The sequence below is a fragment of the Gobius niger genome, assembly GCF_951799975.1.
Source record: "Gobius niger genome assembly, chromosome: 21".
Classification (NCBI taxonomy): Eukaryota; Metazoa; Chordata; class Actinopteri; order Gobiiformes; family Gobiidae; genus Gobius; species Gobius niger.
Window position 1 is genome coordinate 28,228,234 of NC_136872.1, and position 17,147 is coordinate 28,245,380.

At 46.6% G+C, this 17,147-nt stretch overlaps 1 protein-coding gene and 1 long non-coding RNA gene across 3 annotated transcripts in view; one reads left to right on the forward strand and one right to left on the reverse strand.

Annotated features, from left to right (window-relative positions):
• The window catches only part of ctc1 (CTS telomere maintenance complex component 1), a 49,166-nt gene that overhangs the window by 14,691 nt on the left and 17,328 nt on the right, over window positions 1-17,147 (reverse strand). For both annotated transcript variants that reach the window (XM_079579791.1, XM_079579790.1), the window contains exon 10: window positions 850-1,085. In XM_079579791.1, the coding sequence (XP_079435917.1) occupies window positions 850-1,085 (236 nt within the window). The remainder of the gene's footprint in view (window positions 1-849; window positions 1,086-17,147) is intronic.
• Window positions 2,114-5,556, forward strand: LOC306980427. Its single transcript, XR_013794023.1, has 3 exons — window positions 2,114-2,164; window positions 5,325-5,418; window positions 5,499-5,556. It is a non-coding gene; the product is annotated as an uncharacterized lncRNA (long non-coding RNA).

The window sequence follows — 17,147 nt, forward strand, 5'->3', positions numbered from 1 at the left end:
ACACTGTTGTAAAAATGAGCAGAGCCATCTCTAATATAGGAAGTGTATGTGCGTATTTTTTAACTATTCCAGTTACCAAGTTGGTTCTCCAGTCACTTGCACTCTCACATCTGGACTACTGCTCCATTATCTGGTCAAGTGCTTCTAAAGAGGACCTTGTAAAATTAAAATGAATCCAGAACAGAGCAGCTGGTCTCGCACTGCGATGCCCATTCAGGACCAGTGTCAGTGTCGTGCACGAGAGGCTGTCCTGGTTTAAAGTAGAGGAAAGAGTGGCCTGCAGTCTTATATTGTTCTGCATAAATGTTTACACTCTTCAAAAGCCCTGAGGTCTGTTCTCCAACTACGGCCGACCAGTGAAAGGCCCAGTTTAAATCCTCGTCAGGCTTCACGGTGTCGTTTTACACGTCCACAGCCGAGGACCGATGCTCTGAAGAGAACAGTTCTGTGCAGAGCGATGCTTCTGTGGAACAAGCTCCTCATGCTCTAACAGCCTTAGTGTTTAAAAGCTGTTTTAAAAGAATGGTAAAAAAACACGTCCTAAATCATGGGACATAATGTAGTGAACAACAATATCCCAGATTAGGTTTATTGTAATATTGTATTAGCATGTTCTGGTGCTGTTCAGGAACGGGATTTTTAAGGGTTTTTAACGATGTTTTCGTACATGTAATGATGTTTTGTACATTTTAAATGTAGGATTTTCATGGACCCCAGGAAGAGTAGTTTACTGCTATATGGTAAAGACTAATGGGGATCCATTAACGATAAACAATGACCTTTTTAATGAAACCCTGCATAACAATGAATACTCGAGTACTTCCTGCAGATACTCGAGTACTCTCTGACCTGTCTCTGAGGCGCGACGTCACGTGACACATCCACAGGTACTCGGCCACGCCCACGTCCTTCTCCAGCAGTAACCGCGGCAACACGCCGTCTCCCGGGCAGTGCTCCTCCTCCTCCCGGTCTCCGTGGTAACCGGGGCTGAAGGCCGTCACCGTGACGCTGGAGCGCAGGCAGCAGCAGAGCATGATGGGAGAGTGGGCGGGGCTGGGCCTCAGCAGCACGTGCACGTTACACACCTGAGAGAGTTAGGACGACAGGTAAGAAGGAAAGTGTACAATTAACTTGTTTTAATGTAGAAAAAGTGTGAAAAACATCTGTCCTTCTTCCGGACAGTAACATCTGTCCTTCCTCTCTGACCTTTTACAGTCATGATCAGCAGGTCCAACACATTCAGCCATAGCTCAGGATTCGGTAAAGACGGCGAGGAGTGACTGGAGCAGGTTAACAACACTAGTGAGACATAGTGCTGAGGCTAACGGCTAACACGGCTAACACTAAAGAAACAAACACTAGTGAGACATAGCGCTGAGGCTAACGGCTAACACTATAAAGAAACATTAACATTAGTGAGACATAACACTGAGGCTAACGGCTAACACGGCTAACACTAAATAAACATTAACATTAGTGAGACATAACACTGAGGCTAACGGCTAACACGGCTAACACTAAATAAACATTAACACTAGTGAGACGAGCCTCGGCCTGTGAGTTCAGATGTTTTTTTTGTTATATTGTCCTTATTCAACACTAGCCTTTAGCTCTATGAGGATAAAGCTTGATTTAACCTCAAAGCCTTAACTGAGCACTTTTTCTCCAGTTTGGTTTTACCCGAATCTAAAAGTTCAGTCTATAGGCCAGAGTAATGCCTCATTTGAAAGCTAAGACCTACAAAACTGATCATCACTTTTTGTTGTCACATTTTTGTTGCTTTTCCTGCAATTTTTTCCACTCTTGTCACCTTGTTTGCATTTGCATTTTCGACACTATGCTTTTTTATCCAAGAAGCTTATAGATTTGGGTAAAGCTGAACTGGAGAAAATGTGCTTGTTCAGGTGGGTTTAATGAACTTTAGGAAAAGCAGGTACATCTGAGCGGAGCCTATGAGCCTTTCCCTCTGTCACCAGTGAAGAATCTGCACTCTCACACTCACTCACACACAGAGCTGGGCGAGCTCTGCTGCTCTGTGATTGGCTGAAGCAGGTCACATGTTTTACAGGAAACAGGAGAGCCGTTTCCCTCTGCCGCTCAGACTCCAGAGAAACTCCTCACAACTGAACACTGCTGTAAAGCAACATCTCCTCTGCTGATCCAGGTGAGTCTTAAGGATTTATTCATTCAGTGTTTTCCATCAGTGCGTCTGTTTCAAAGGTTAGAACATGGACTCAGTGGAAACATCAGACTGAGCTTTAAGATTCTTCTAGACTTTGTTTCAGAGTGAAGCTTCGAGACAGTCTTTTGTCACTGAGTCACTATTGTTTATGTCACAGGCGTTGAAGCCCCTCCCACTTCCTTCTGTGGTGTTATCGATAAATCTCACACATCAATACTTCAGACTGCAGCTGAAACCAGGGGCGGCTGTGGCTGAAAACCCCCCGCCTTAACTGAGTGCATATTCTCCTGTTCGGCTTTACCCAAATCTTACAGCTTCTCAACTGGAGAGCAACAGTGTAACGCCTCATTTGAAAGCTAAGACCTACAAAAGTGATAGTAACTTTTTGTTGCCACGTTTTTGTTGTTGCTTTCTCTAAACTATTTTTGTGGCTCTTTGGCATGTTTTGGCACATTTTTCTATTGTGGTATTGTTGATTTTCCGGCATGTTTTTGTCGCTCTTTTGTGGCTTTTTTGTGTTGCTTTTTCATCACTTTTTAGTAGTGATGGGCGAGTGAAGCCTTGCAACACTTGATCCTGTGTGAACACTGACCTCTTGTGGACAAACTTTATCATTGCGACTTCTCATAAACACGACTGAGGCTCCAACACAATCATGTGGAAGAGAAGCTTCAAACATTATTATTATTATTGCAGCCTGATGTAGATGCTGATGGGTTCACGCAGACCCTCCACCAGAGCCTCAGGCAGTGGGGACTGTGTTCTCCCAATATTTACTATATCTTTAGGACAGTCCAGCTTCTTTTTTAATGGATCCTGTGGAACTCTCTGCCCACTGATTTAAACTGCAGACTGACATCAACAGTTTTTACAGAGTCTAAACAGTGTCTGCAGTCAAGTCAAAGCTGTACACATGGTAACACTGTGTGAAATGTTTACTAATTATGTGTATTTAGCTTTTTAAATATTGTAATTGATTGCGTTTTGTGAAATGTGTGGCAAGTGTCACAAATTAGCAGTTTTGTTATAACACTAAAAACAATGTATCTGGTTTGTCCAATGCAGTTGTTATGTTCAAACAAACAATGATCAAATCAATCATAGGCCGATAAATAAGTCATTTTCTTTGTAACGTGGGTCTGTGGGCGGAGCTCCAGTGGGCGGGGCCTCAGTCACCTGCGGCTCTGCTGCTAAAGGCAGGACATCAATGTGCGATCTTTTTACTTCAGGCGACGGAAACATCTACAGCAAATAGAGCCAAAATGAGCTCTGACTGAATGATCAGCTCCACGCCTGCTTTAGTGTCTGTTCAAAAGCAGGACTTTGTAAAGAATAAGAAAATATGTAACATATAAAATGTATTCTGGCTCACAGCCACTTTCTCCACATGAGGAAATGGGTGAAACACAGCACATTTATTTATCATTAATGATTTACATCACTATATAAACCTGTTTAGCGCCTGGCCGCTAAAGGCAGCTCAGTGAGCCGCTCAGTGAGCCGCTCAGTGAGCCGCTCAGTGAGCCGCTCAGTGAGCCGCTCGGTGAGCCGCTCGGTGAGCCGCTCGGTGAGCCGCTCAGTGAGACGCTCGGTGAGACGCTCGGTGAGCCGCTCGGTGAGACGCTCGGTGAGACGCTCGGTGAGACGCTCGGTGAGCCGCTCGGTGAGCCGCTCGGTGAGCCGCTCAGTGAGACGCTCGGTGAGACGCTCGGTGAGACGCTCGGTGAGACGCTCGGTGAGCCGCTCGGTGAGACGCTCAGTGAGACGCTCAGTGAGACGCTCAGTGAGACCCTCAGTGAGCCGCTCAGTGAGCCGCTCGGTGAGCCGCTCGGTGAGCCGCTCGGTGAGCCGCTCAGTGAGACGCTCAGTGAGACGCTCAGTGAGACGCTCAGTGAGACGCTCAGTGAGACGCTCAGTGAGACGCTCAGTGAGCCGCTCACTAAAATCTAAACGTTTACAGCCTTTAGGCCAGAGTAACACCTCATTTCAAAGCTTAGACCTGCAAAACTGATGTTTGTTGTTGCGGTTTCATCCTAGTTTGTGACACTTAAGGCTTTCTTCAAGCAGCTTTTAGATTTGGGTAAAGCCAAACTGGAGAAAATGTGCTTGGTTCAGGCGGGGTCAAGAGGTTGAATTAACTTCAGTGAAAATCGTTCCATGAGCTGGAGTAAAATGAGTGTAAAGTGACAGTCTGAGCGGAGCCAATGAAGTATCTGAACAAACAAACACGGAGCTTATCTAACACACACACACACACACGGGGCTGGGTGAACTGCTCTGTGATTGGCTGAGCAGGTGTCACATGCTTTACAGGAAATTCCCCGTTCCCTCTGCGCACACAGGCACAACAGAACAAACTCTCCTCACAACTGTCAGATCCAGGTGAGTCTTTAGGAGTTATTTATTCACCGTGTTTTCCATCAGAGCGTCTGTTTCAAAGGTTATGAACTCAGTGGATCAGTCCGAGTGCGTCAGTATTGTTTATGTCAGAGACGTTAAAGCCACTTCCCCTTCCTGCACTTGCGTGTCCTCAATGATTAAAGGAAACTGAGTAATAGATGGTTCTCACACTTGTGTCGTCGACATATGGAAATACTTCAGATTAATGTAAGATGAAGTCGTCCGTGTCCACAGTTCTCACTGACAGACACAGCTGTAAACTCCTCTAACTCCTCAAACGACCTCAGGCGGAAACAGGAGGAGCAAAGAGCAAACTGCAAACCGGAGCCGCCTCAGATTCAGCACATCCACCACAATATCAGATTTGAGGTTGACTAGAACAGTTAGTATGTTTTATAAAATGATCTGCAGCCACATTATAGAATAGTAATGTCATATTAATGTCACATTTAAACATATATTAAAAAAAAGTTTCTCATTTCACAAGTGCATAATTTATATTCTTCAGTAAGATGTCGCTTGTAATAAAGTGGATGTAAACTATATTAGTAACTCTTGCTGTATATAAGGGTCAAACTTGGAATAGTGAGATGTTTTGCTGCTGTTTGGTTCAGTTGTTACATGAGCTTCCAAACAGCAGGTGGCGCCGTCTTAGATCTGCTGTGCTGAATCTGAGGCGGCTCCGGTCTGTCCTTTACATGATGAGGTTTATCTCTGTTTAACGGCTCTGAATCTCCCCCAGGACGAGACTCGGAGGAAATGGGAAAAAGAAAAAGAACATCCTCTGGCTCTGACCCTCCAGGGGGCAGCACTGAGCCACAGCGCAGTGGGACAAAGTGAGTTCAGTCATTTAACCTCCTTCAAAGAAAAATGTGTTTAGAGACAAAGCAAAACCAGATGATTGTTCTCTCCACAGAAGCAGATCCACAGCCTCAGTGTCCGCTCTGTCCATGAAGAGTGACTGGTCTAAAGACCGTGATCCTTACTTCAGCCCTGAACCTGCTCCAGACTCACGGTGAGAAAGACTTTATACTGTGTAGTAAAGGGAAGCAGAAACACCAGGGCACATCTACAACCGTTTGTTATCGACCTTTAACAGACAAAACAAAACCAGATGATTGTTCTCTCCACAGAAGCAGATCCACAGCCTCAGTGTCAGCTCTGTCCATAAGGAGTGACTGGTCTAAAGACCGTGATCCTTACTTCAGCCCTGAACCTGCTCCAGACTCACGGTGAGAAAGACTTTATACTAGGGGTGTAACGGTTCACGGGAATGTATTGAACCGCTTCGGTTCGGCCTGTTCGGTTCGGTCCACTTGCGTACCGTTTCGGTGTATTATTTTCATTAAATAATGTAAATTTATTATTAGCGTCATATTAAGTGCCGCGGAACAAAGTTCCTACGCGAGTTTATGCACGGACGCTATTGAAGCTGCATGAGTAGCTGAGAGAAACTGCAGTCGTTGAAGACGCTGGCTTTAAGTATTTGATTAAAAGTCTTGAGCCTCGCTACAATATCCCATCACGTCCGCACTTCAGCCAAAAAGTTATACCAGCACTCAGAGCCGGTTCTTCCTATACGCAGACTACGCAAGATTAACCAACGCGTTGTTACGGACAGGCTCTTCCAGCCGCACTCACTCTCCGCCTACTTCGCCACATATAACACCAAAACGGAGTAGTCTGCTGAAGTGAATGAGCAGGAGAGACCGACCGCCTTCCCCCTGTCTCTTCCAAAGCGCGAGTGCTTCTCCGCTCGTGTCCCGCTCGCCGTCTGTCTCCCGGTGCTTCGCCTCATGTGCGGCTCCTCCGCGGCTGCATCATGTCACCCGTGTCCCGGGCGCTGCTCTCATGTTTTCTCTGCGCAGACTCTGGGCTGCAACTCTGGGCCTCACTCACATTTCAACTCTCATCTTATTGTGTCTGGTGAGTCTAGAGCATCAGGACAGTAGTTTGACGAGTAGACGAGAGTAAAGCCGTTCTCCGTGCCCTTTTTGTTGAGTTGAATCCACATGGTTCTCACGAGCGCAGTTACTTACAGTAACTCTAGTTCTCTGAATGTGCACAGTCTAAAACGGGTTGGGCGACTCACAGGCTAATTCTCAGCGGTAAGACAGAGAAGAAGAAGAAGAAGAAGAAGATCTTTATTTATATAGCGCCTTTCACAGACATATAGTCACAAAGCGCTTTACATGAGACAATTGTACATTCACTCCACACTCGGACAGAGACAACAGTCAGGAGCAGGTTTCTGTTAGTTTTAAATCAGCGGTTCCCAATCTGTGGGTCAGGGACCAGAGGTGAGAGAATGGGACCATTTGCCATTTACTATTTTAAAAAGGGAAATAGACTAGTAGTAGTCCTAAATCCCAGTCTCACAGTGGTTTAGTGGTTAGTGGTCCTCACACAGGGGGTCGCTTTTATTTATTTTATGCAAGAATTTTATTGTGTATTGGCAGCTTTTCAAAAGAAACATTTTTTTAGTTCTTATTTATTTGTACCGAAAATTAACCGAACCGAGCCCTCCAAAACCGTGAACCGAACCGAATACAATTTTAGCGACCGTTACACCCCTACTTTATACTGTGTAGTAAAGGGAAGCAGAAACACCAGGGCACATCTACAACCGTTTGTTATCGACCTTTAACAGACAAAGCAAAACCAGATGATTGTTCTCTCCACAGAAGCAGAGCCACAGCCTCAGTGTCAGCTCTGTCCATAAGGAGTGACTGGTCTAAAGACCGTGATCCTTACTTCAGCCCTGAACCTGCTCCAGACTCACGGTGAGAAATAAACCTCATGTGGTGTGAAGTGATGTCTTTAAATATTGGGGATGGGCAGATGGGGGTTGGATTTTTTTCTTCTGTATCTAGCAACAATAACAGACCATTGATTAATACAGGAACATACAATGTACAATGATGTGGACCTTATAATGAACTAGATGGTCATACATTGTTCTTTAAAGTCTATCACAACGATCTGCACTTATAATTAGCACAAATACAAAATATTGCAAAGGTACTATAGCCTTAAAACATCTGGTTTGTCCATGCCATTGCTTTGTCCATATCTAAAATATCTTTAAAAAAATCCACTGGGCTGTTCATGTCTCTGTGCTCCTTGCGCAGTGCTCGATTTTGTCTAACTTGTAGTTTTCTTATATTGTCAGCGGTGGCATGAGACCCTACCGTGGGGCAATAGTCAGGGTTCGATAATGTTAGAGCCTGTATAATGACTTTTATGGCTTTGCTAGTCAAAAAATGTGCATATCTCCTAATCATAGTGACCACTCTTCCCATTTTGGCACACATACCCTGTATATGTTTTGACCACGATCATTTATCATCTATTGTATAAGCTTTGTTTCCTGGTGTTATGTAATTGGACTGTCCTGTATTTTAAGATCTAATAAAGGATTCAGGGTGATAGAATGGTTTGAACCCATAATCATACAGTGTGTCTTTGATATATCTAAAACTAGTTTGTTTTTATTAATCCAGTCAACAACAGCATTTAACTCTGACTGCAAGACAGTGTTCAGCTCTTCTATAGCAGCAGCTGATGTACACATTGTCGAATCGTCTTCATACATGACCATTCTGGCCTTTGTAAGAGCTAATGGTAGATCATTAGTAAAGATATTGTATAGTAAAGGACCAAGACTACTACCCTGTGGCACGTCAGACTTCCTATGTTGGAATAACAACCATTGAAAAAACAGTCTGGGTTCTCCCTGTTGAGTAGCTATTGAACCATGTAGCAGCAGAATCATCAAATCCACAAGCAGTTGATTTCTTAAAGAGTATTTTATGATCTATTATATCGAAAGCGGCAGAAAAATCCAGCACTAGACGGCCCACTAATCTCTTTTCCTCAATGCCTGTCAGCCAGTCGTCAGTCATTGTGGTCAGAGCTGTTGCAACAGTGTCCAGAGCCCAGGCACCTCTCCTCCTCACCCTTCTGTCTCCTCAGCTGGCCCTGGTCTACGCCCAGCTCTGACTTACTAAGAGTAATATAGTATACAAGCTCTTTTAACACCATTTTATAGCACGACAAACAGAACGGCTAAAGTTACTGATTTCTTACCACTGACATTGTCCGTATGGTCTCGACACGCGGCGTCAACATCCTCGCCCAATCAGACCTTCGTCTCCATCCCCCTTAATAATCCAGTCATGTCACACTTGTTTGTATATAAAAGTTATCGAATTTACTCAACTTTTTTTTTAACTTTTTTACACGCACGTTCTGACAAAGTAAACGTACAAGGGGCTCCTGTTGTTTCCCTTCTGAAGCTCAGTATACGGAATGTATATCAGGCTGAAAAACCTTATCTTCTCACCACAGAAGCAGATCTACAGCCTCAGTGTCGGCTCTGTCCATGAAGAGTGACAAGTCTAAAGGTGGCGCTCCAAACTTCAGTCCTGAACCTGCTCCAGACTCACAGTAAGAACTGACCTGAACACAGAGTCTCAGCAGCTAAACTGTGCTTTATATTTGTGATTGTAACTTGTGAGATGTTAAAGACGTGCTCAGTGCTGTGTGTTTGTGTCACAGAGAAACAGAGTCAGAGCAGGACGCCTGGCCTCAGTGTGGAGACACAGGCAACAGTCCTGATCAGGGGGTTCAAGGCCCTGCACCAGGTGAGTCTGCTCAGTCTGAGACTCATCAACTACAGCAGGGAATAAGAGACCTGTTCATCAACATTAACAGGTGTCTCCTCCTCTGTGTCCAGGTGAAGGTCTCCACAAGGTTCTGAAGGAGCATAAGCAGAGCCTGAGCAGCAGATGTGAGAGTGTGACAGAGGGAAGTGAAGAATCAGGAGATAGAACTCTTCTGAACAGCATCTTCACTGAGCTGTACATCACAGAGGGCCTCAGTGAAGAGGCCAGAGCCCAACCTGAGGAGAGGAGTCTGGAGACACAGTCCAAGAAGAAGCAGGTCCAGGAGATCACCATCCGGTGCCAGGACATCTTTGAAGCTCTGCCCCCTGAGCAGCAGCAGGGGGCGCTGCAGCAGGGCTCCATCAGAGCCGTGCTGACTGTGGGCGTGGCTGGAGTGGGGAAGACCTTCTCAGTCCTGAAGTTCTGTCTGGACTGGGCCCAGGGCTCAGAGAACCAGGAGCTGCAGCTGGTGGTGCCACTGTCCTTCAGAGAGATGAACCTGGTCAGAAGGGGGCGCTACAGTCTGATGGAGCTGATCCAAGTGTTCCATCCAGCGCTGGATCCACAGGTCACTCTCATTTAGAGAAAGCTTTACCTTTCACATCATATATTTCAAAGTCTCAAACACTTTTGAAATGACTCCTGGCTCTCAGGGCGTTTGTTAGTTCAGTCTGTGTTCACATTCACTGTAAACTCTGCAGTCCCTCACACTGGAGCTCCACCACTCACTGGTTTAAAGTGAGGGTTGAAGGAAAGTGGTGTAAAGTCATGGATGTTAAATGTTGTGTTTCTCTGCCCCACAGACGCTCACAGCCCACACTCTGTCCGTCTGTAAACTCCTGTTCATCTTTGACGGCCTCGACGAGAGCAGACTGTCTCTGGACTTCAGCTGTGAGCTCATCTCTGAGGTCACACAGAGGTCAGAGGTGGGCGTACTGTTGGTGAACCTCATCAGAGGCGCTCTGCTTCCTCACGCCCTTATATGGATCACCTCCCGCCCAGCGGCGGCCCATCAGATCCCAGCGCGGTGCGTGCACAGGGTCACGGAGGTCAGGGGCTTCATCACTGACCCACAGAAGGAGCAGTACTTCAGGAAGAGGTTCTCAGATGAAGAGCAGCTTCAAACAGTCCTGTCCCACCTCAGAACCTCCCGCAGCCTCCACAACATGAGCCAGATCCCAGTCTTCTGCTGGATCACCTCCACAGTCCTGGACCACGTGTTGAGAAGCCATCAGAGCGGACCACTGCCCCAGACTCTAACAGACATGTACGCACACTTCCTGTTGGTGCAGACGCACAGGAAGAGGAAGTACAAACAGACACAAACAGAGGTCAGGTCTGAGACCTGGGGGCTGACAGAGGCCGACACAGAGCTGCTCCTGAAGCTGGGGAGACTGGCCTTTGAGCATCTGCAGACAGGAAACATCATGTTCTACCAAGAAGACCTGGAGCAGGTGGGTCTGGACCTGAGCGAGGCCTCGGTCTACTCCGGACTCTGCACTGAGATCTTCAAACGAGAGAGTGTCTTCAACCAGTCAGTCTACTGCTTCATCCACCTGAGCGTGCAGGAGTTTCTGGCAGCCGTTTACCTTCACCACTTCTTTAAGAACAACCAGGAGGTGGTCAGGAAGTTTCTTTATGGAAAGAAAGGAATCGTCTCAGGGTTAAGTCCAAATAAGTTCCTCAGAAAAGCTCTTGAAAAGTCCCTGCAGAGTCCAAACGGCCACCTGGACCTGTTTGTGCGGTTCCTTCATGGCCTCAGTCTGGAGTCCAATCACAGACTTTTAGGAGCTCTGCTGAGTCCAATCGACCAATCAGAAATCACAAAAGTCATTGAAAACCTTAAGGAGATGAATTCAGGGGAAGTCTCTCCCGACAGAAGCATCAACATCTTCCACTGTCTGATGGAGCTGAAGGACCAGTCTGTGCAGCAGCAGATCCAGGACCTCCTGAAGTCTGGAGGTGGATCTATGAAGGAACTGTCTGAGATCCAGTGCTCGGCTCTGGCCTACATGCTGCAGATGTCAGAGCAGGTCCTGGAGGAGCTGAACCTAAACCAGTACAACACGTCTGATCAGGGTAAACTGAGACTGATCCCAGCGGTGAGGAACTGCAGGGAGGCTGTGTAAGTCCTCAGTCACAGACAGAAGCTTCACAGACCTGTTAGAATCACTAATGTCGCTCTAACATCTGTTACAGGTTTGGTTACTGTAAACTCTCAGATCTTCACTGTGAAGTGGTGGCGTCAGCGCTGAGCTCCAGCCCCTCCCATCTCAGAGAGCTGGATCTGAGTGGCAACAGACTGAGTGACTCCTCAGTGTCTGTGCTGTGTGCTGGTCTGAAGAGTCCTCACTGTCAGCTCTCCTCTCTCAGGTCAGTGTCAGGTCTGAAGAGTCCTCACTGTCAGCTCTCCTCTCTCAGGTCAGTGTCAGGTCTGAAGAGTCCTCACTGTCAGCTCTCCTCTCTCAGGTCAGTGCAGGTCTGAAGAGTCCTCACTGTCAGCTCTCCTCTCTCAGGTCAGTGTCGGGTCTGAAGAGTCCTCACTGTCAGCTCTCCTCTCTCAGGTCAGTGCAGGTCTGAAGAGTCCTCACTGTCAGCTCTCCTCTCTCAGATCAGTGTTGGTCTGAAGAGTCCTCACTGTCAGCTCTCCTCTCTCAGGTCAGTGTCAGGTCTGAAGAGTCCTCACTGTCAGCTCTCCTCTCTCAGGTCAGTGTCAGGTCTGAAGAGTCCTCACTGTCAGCTCTCCTCTCTCAGGTCAGTGCAGGTCTGAAGAGTCCTCACTGTCAGCTCTCCTCTCTCAGGTCAGTGCAGGTCTGAAGAGTCCTCACTGTCAGCTCTCCTCTCTCAGGTCAGTGCAGGTCTGAAGAGTCCTCACTGTCAGCTCTCCTCTCTCAGGTCAGTGCAGGTCTGAAGAGTCCTCACTGTCAGCTCTCCTCTCTCAGGTCAGTGCAGGTCTGAAGAGTCCTCACTGTCAGCTCTCCTCTCTCAGGTCAGTGTCAGGTCTGAAGAGTCCTCACTGTCAGCTCTCCTCTCTCAGGTCAGTGCAGGTCTGAAGAGTCCTCACTGTCAGCTCTCCTCTCTCAGGTCAGTGCAGGTCTGAAGAGTCCTCACTGTCAGCTCTCCTCTCTCAGGTCAGTGCAGGTCTGAAGAGTCCTCACTGTCAGCTCTCCTCTCTCAGGTCAGTGTCAGGTCTGAAGAGTCCTCACTGTCAGCTCTCCTCTCTCAGGTCAGTGTCAGGTCTGAAGAGTCCTCACTGTCAGCTCTCCTCTCTCAGGTCAGTGTCAGGTCTGAAGAGTCCTCACTGTCAGCTCTCCTCTCTCAGGTCAGTGTCAGGTCTGAAGAGTCCTCACTGTCAGCTCTCCTCTCTCAGGTCAGTGTCAGGTCTGAAGAGTCCTCACTGTCAGCTCTCCTCTCTCAGGTCAGTGCAGGTCTGAAGAGTCCTCACTGTCAGCTCTCCTCTCTCAGGTCAGTGTCAGGTCTGAAGAGTCCTCACTGTCAGCTCTCCTCTCTCAGGTCAGTGCAGGTCTGAAGAGTCCTCACTGTCAGCTCTCCTCTCTCAGGTCAGTGCAGGTCTGAAGAGTCCTCACTGTCAGCTCTCCTCTCTCAGGTCAGTGTCAGGTCTGAAGAGTCCTCACTGTCAGCTCTCCTCTCTCAGGTCAGTGTCAGGTCTGAAGAGTCCTCACTGTCAGCTCTCCTCTCTCAGGTCAGTGCAGGTCTGAAGAGTCCTCACTGTCAGCTCTCCTCTCTCAGGTCAGTGTCAGGTCTGAAGAGTCCTCACTGTCAGCTCTCCTCTCTCAGGTCAGTGCAGGTCTGAAGAGTCCTCACTGTCAGCTCTCCTCTCTCAGGTCAGTGCAGGTCTGAAGAGTCCTCACTGTCAGCTCTCCTCTCTCAGGTCAGTGCTGGTCTGAAGAGTCCTCACTGTCAGCTCTCCTCTCTCAGGTCAGTGCAGGTCTGAAGAGTCCTCACTGTCAGCTCTCCTCTCTCAGGTCAGTGCAGGTCTGAAGAGTCCTCACTGTCAGCTCTCCTCTCTCAGGTCAGTGTTGGTCTGAAGAGTCCTCACTGTCAGCTCTCCTCTCTCAGGTCAGTGCTGGTCTGAAGAGTCCTCACTGTCAGCTCTCCTCTCTCAGGTCAGTGCAGGTCTGAAGAGTCCTCACTGTCAGCTCTCCTCTCTCAGGTCAGTGTCAGGTCTGAAGAGTCCTCACTGTCAGCTCTCCTCTCTCAGGTCAGTGTCAGGTCTGAAGAGTCCTCACTGTCAGCTCTCCTCTCTCAGGTCAGTGTTGGTCTGAAGAGTCCTCACTGTCAGCTCTCCTCTCTCAGGTCAGTGCAGGTCTGAAGAGTCCTCACTGTCAGCTCTCCTCTCTCAGGTCAGTGCAGGTCTGAAGAGTCCTCACTGTCAGCTCTCCTCTCTCAGGTCAGTGCAGGTCTGAAGAGTCCTCACTGTCAGCTCTCCTCTCTCAGGTCAGTGTTGGTCTGAAGAGTCCTCACTGTCAGCTCTCCTCTCTCAGGTCAGTGCAGGTCTGTGACGGCTCTCGCTCATCCATCCTCCACTCTCCTCATCCTTTAATCACTGAAACTGAGTGATGGGACGTAACCGTTCTCTGAGAGTGAAGTAAAGTGTAGGAGATCATGTCTGAAAAACTAGTCTCTCTAAACCAAAAAATCAGGTTAGAAATCTAGGAGTGATCATGGACTCAGACCTGAACTTAAACAACCACATCAAAGCAAAAAAATCAGCAGCTTTTTAGCATCTGAAAAACATTAAGATCAGAGGAATAGTGTCAAAACCAGACTTAGAGAGACTTATCCCTGCATTTGTCTCAGCAGGTTAGATACTGTACCGGCTGCTCACTGGCCTCTCTAAACGAGCTGTCAGAGCTACAGAACATCCAGAACGCTGCTGCTCCAGTCCTGACAAGAACCAGGAAACACGACCATATTAGTCCAGTGCTCCGGTCTCTGCACTGGCTTCCTGTCACTCAGAGAATAGACTTTAAAACAGCTCTGCTTGTTACAAGTCTTTTCATGGTTTAGCACCAAAGTCCATCTCTGACATGTTACAGCCGTATGAACCATCTCGGGCCCTGAGAAACTCAGGGAGGGGCCTCCTGGTGGTCCCAGAGTCAGGACTAAACACGGTGAGGCTGCGTTTCAGTTTCATGCAGCTAAAATCTGGAACAATCTTCATGAGAATGTGAGACAGGCCTCAACTCTGACAATGTTCAAATCCAGGCTGAAAACTGTTCTTTTTTTTAGTTACAAAAACCTCTGACTTTACTCTGGACTAAATCACTTCATTTGTTCTTTATTAAGACTGGAGCTCTGTGGTTTGTCAGAGATCAGCGGTTCCTCTCTGGCCTCAGCTCTGAAGTCCAACCCCTCACATCTCACTGAGCTGGACCTGAGGAATAACCTAGCCCTGTCTGACTCAGGAGTGTCTCATCTGTGTGATTTTCTGCAGACCCCAGACTCTAGCCTGCAGACTCTCAGGTCAGTTCACTGTCTCTGTGCCAGGGCTCAAGTTTTAAACTATGACAAACTATGAACAAAAGAGTTTGTCATTTGTTTTTGTTCATGACAAAAATGAATTAAATTTTCAGAAGAATGAAACCCTAGAATTCTAGAAGTCTCATCCACAGACATTTTGAAGATGAATGAGACATTTTCATTTCCTTATGCTTTCGCTACATTAAGATTTGTGCATTGTTCAAATTACATTTAAGGAAGTTCTAAAAAAGAAGAGTGGCTGGTGTACACTGTGCGAATTTGTTGTCTGGTCTCGTCTCCACTCCACTCACATTGTTCAAAGAGACAATCGTTCGTAGCTAAAAACGAACGCTTTTTAGCTACGAACCCTGAAAATGTCGTAACATTTTCAGGGTTCAGAAGGCGTGTGTTTAGCTCAGGTGGGCACAACATGCAGTGCTTATTTTCCGCAGAAAAGTCCAGAGAATGTCGTGTACAGTGCGCAGTCAGACTCGCTCATGCCCAGTCTCGGTTGCTTTGCCTCTTGCTGCGGTGCGGCATGTGCTGATGTGTACGGGACACTGACAGTGATCCTCTCTGCAGCGAGAGGAGGCTCACTCTACGACTAGTGTTCCAAAATATCAGACACTGGCTGATGTCATTCGTAGCTTGTCTTTGGTCATACGACGGTTCTATTTTGGTCCCAGTCTCATTGTACGACCTAAAACCTACAATTTTCTCATGACTAGTGATCAAACAACACGACAAAATCGCACAGTGTACACCCGCTATTATACTTCACATGTTTGTAAAAAGTTCTGTATTTTTTAAGTTCAGTTTGGATTCATATAAATTATTATTCAAGATGTCTGTCTTTGTGATTGTTTTAACTGTATTATCTCAGGACTTTAATCACTTCATTTATTCTTTATTCAGATTGAGGAACTGTGGTTTGTCAGAGATCAGCTGTTCCTCTCTGGCCTCAGCTCTGAAGTCCAACCCCTCACATCTCACTGAGCTGGAGCTGAGTTATAACAAAGACCTGTCTGACGCAGGAGTGTCTCATCTGTGTGAGTTTCTGCAAAGATCAGACTGTCGCCTGCAGACTCTCAGGTCAGTTCACTGTGTCCGTGCCAGGTCTCAAGTTTTAACACAAACTATGAGCAAAACATTCTGGGTTTTGCTTTCTTTGTGAAAAGTTAAAAAAAAAAATTGGTCGTGACAGTGCAAGTTAATGAACAAGCCACACCGGATTGTAGCCTTGGGGTAATTTGCATCCGTCGTCCCCCATGCGCACTCTCAAACACACTCTCATTCATCCCGGCCTATTGTACATCTTTTTAGTGGTAGAGGAAACTCCACACAGAAAGGCCCCGTCCAGGTGGGAATCGAACCCAGACCTTCTAGCTGTGAAGCACGAGCACTCACCTGTTAAGATGTTGTTGATTGAAATAGCTTTTGATTTCAGTAGATATGACCTCCTGATGCTACAAATTAAACAAATTACCACTTTCAGTTCTTTACAACCTATAAAATGTATATAAACTCTGCTGCTACTTTATTTTTGAAATGAATACTGTCACCATTGGAAGCATGGAAGCTAATAATTGTGAACATAGGCTACTGTATTTACCATTCAGTTTGGATTGTTTACAGGGCCTGATTCTAAATGTCTAAATTGAGTGCTTCATCAGTTTTCCCAAGACTTTAATCACTTAATTTTTTCTTCATTCAGATTGAGGAGCTGTGGTTTGTCAGAGATCAGCTGTTCCTCTCTGGCCTCAGCTCTGAAGTCCAACCCCTCACATCTCACTCACCTGGAGCTGAGATATAACAGACTGAGAGAGTCAGACGTGAAGGAGCTCCTCGTCCTTAAACAGAGCCCTCAGTGTCGACTGGAGACACTTAAGTGAGTACTGACTTTATGAGACTGTTCTGAACCTGGAGCGGGGCACACAGAAGTTCATTTTCTATTTGTGTCTCTTTTGGCTGAATAAAAACACTGAGGATGTTGGGAGTTTATTTTAAAGAGTAAGCTATGTTTAAATCCATTCTACATTTAAAAGGTCCGAATTTAGGTTAAAGGGGATAGATGCAAGTTAGCCATTTTATGCTCACTACTGCCACCTCAGGTCATACGTGTAACTGCAGCTTCTATATTAAGCTTGTGCACGACGGCAATTCAGACCCGAAGTAACACCGTTTTGAGTGACAGTGCAGGATTTTAGAGGCAGTTGTGGTGAACAGGTCTGAGCCCATTCTACACATTAGGACATTGTTGGAAGGAGGAAAATACTTAATTTTAACATTTTGAAACTCCGTATAGTCCCTTTAACCATGTTATTTATTATGTTACATCCTCATCAAGTGGTCAGTCCATCTCCCTTATTAGACTTTATTCTTTACATACAATTCATTGTCTTGCCATATTATTT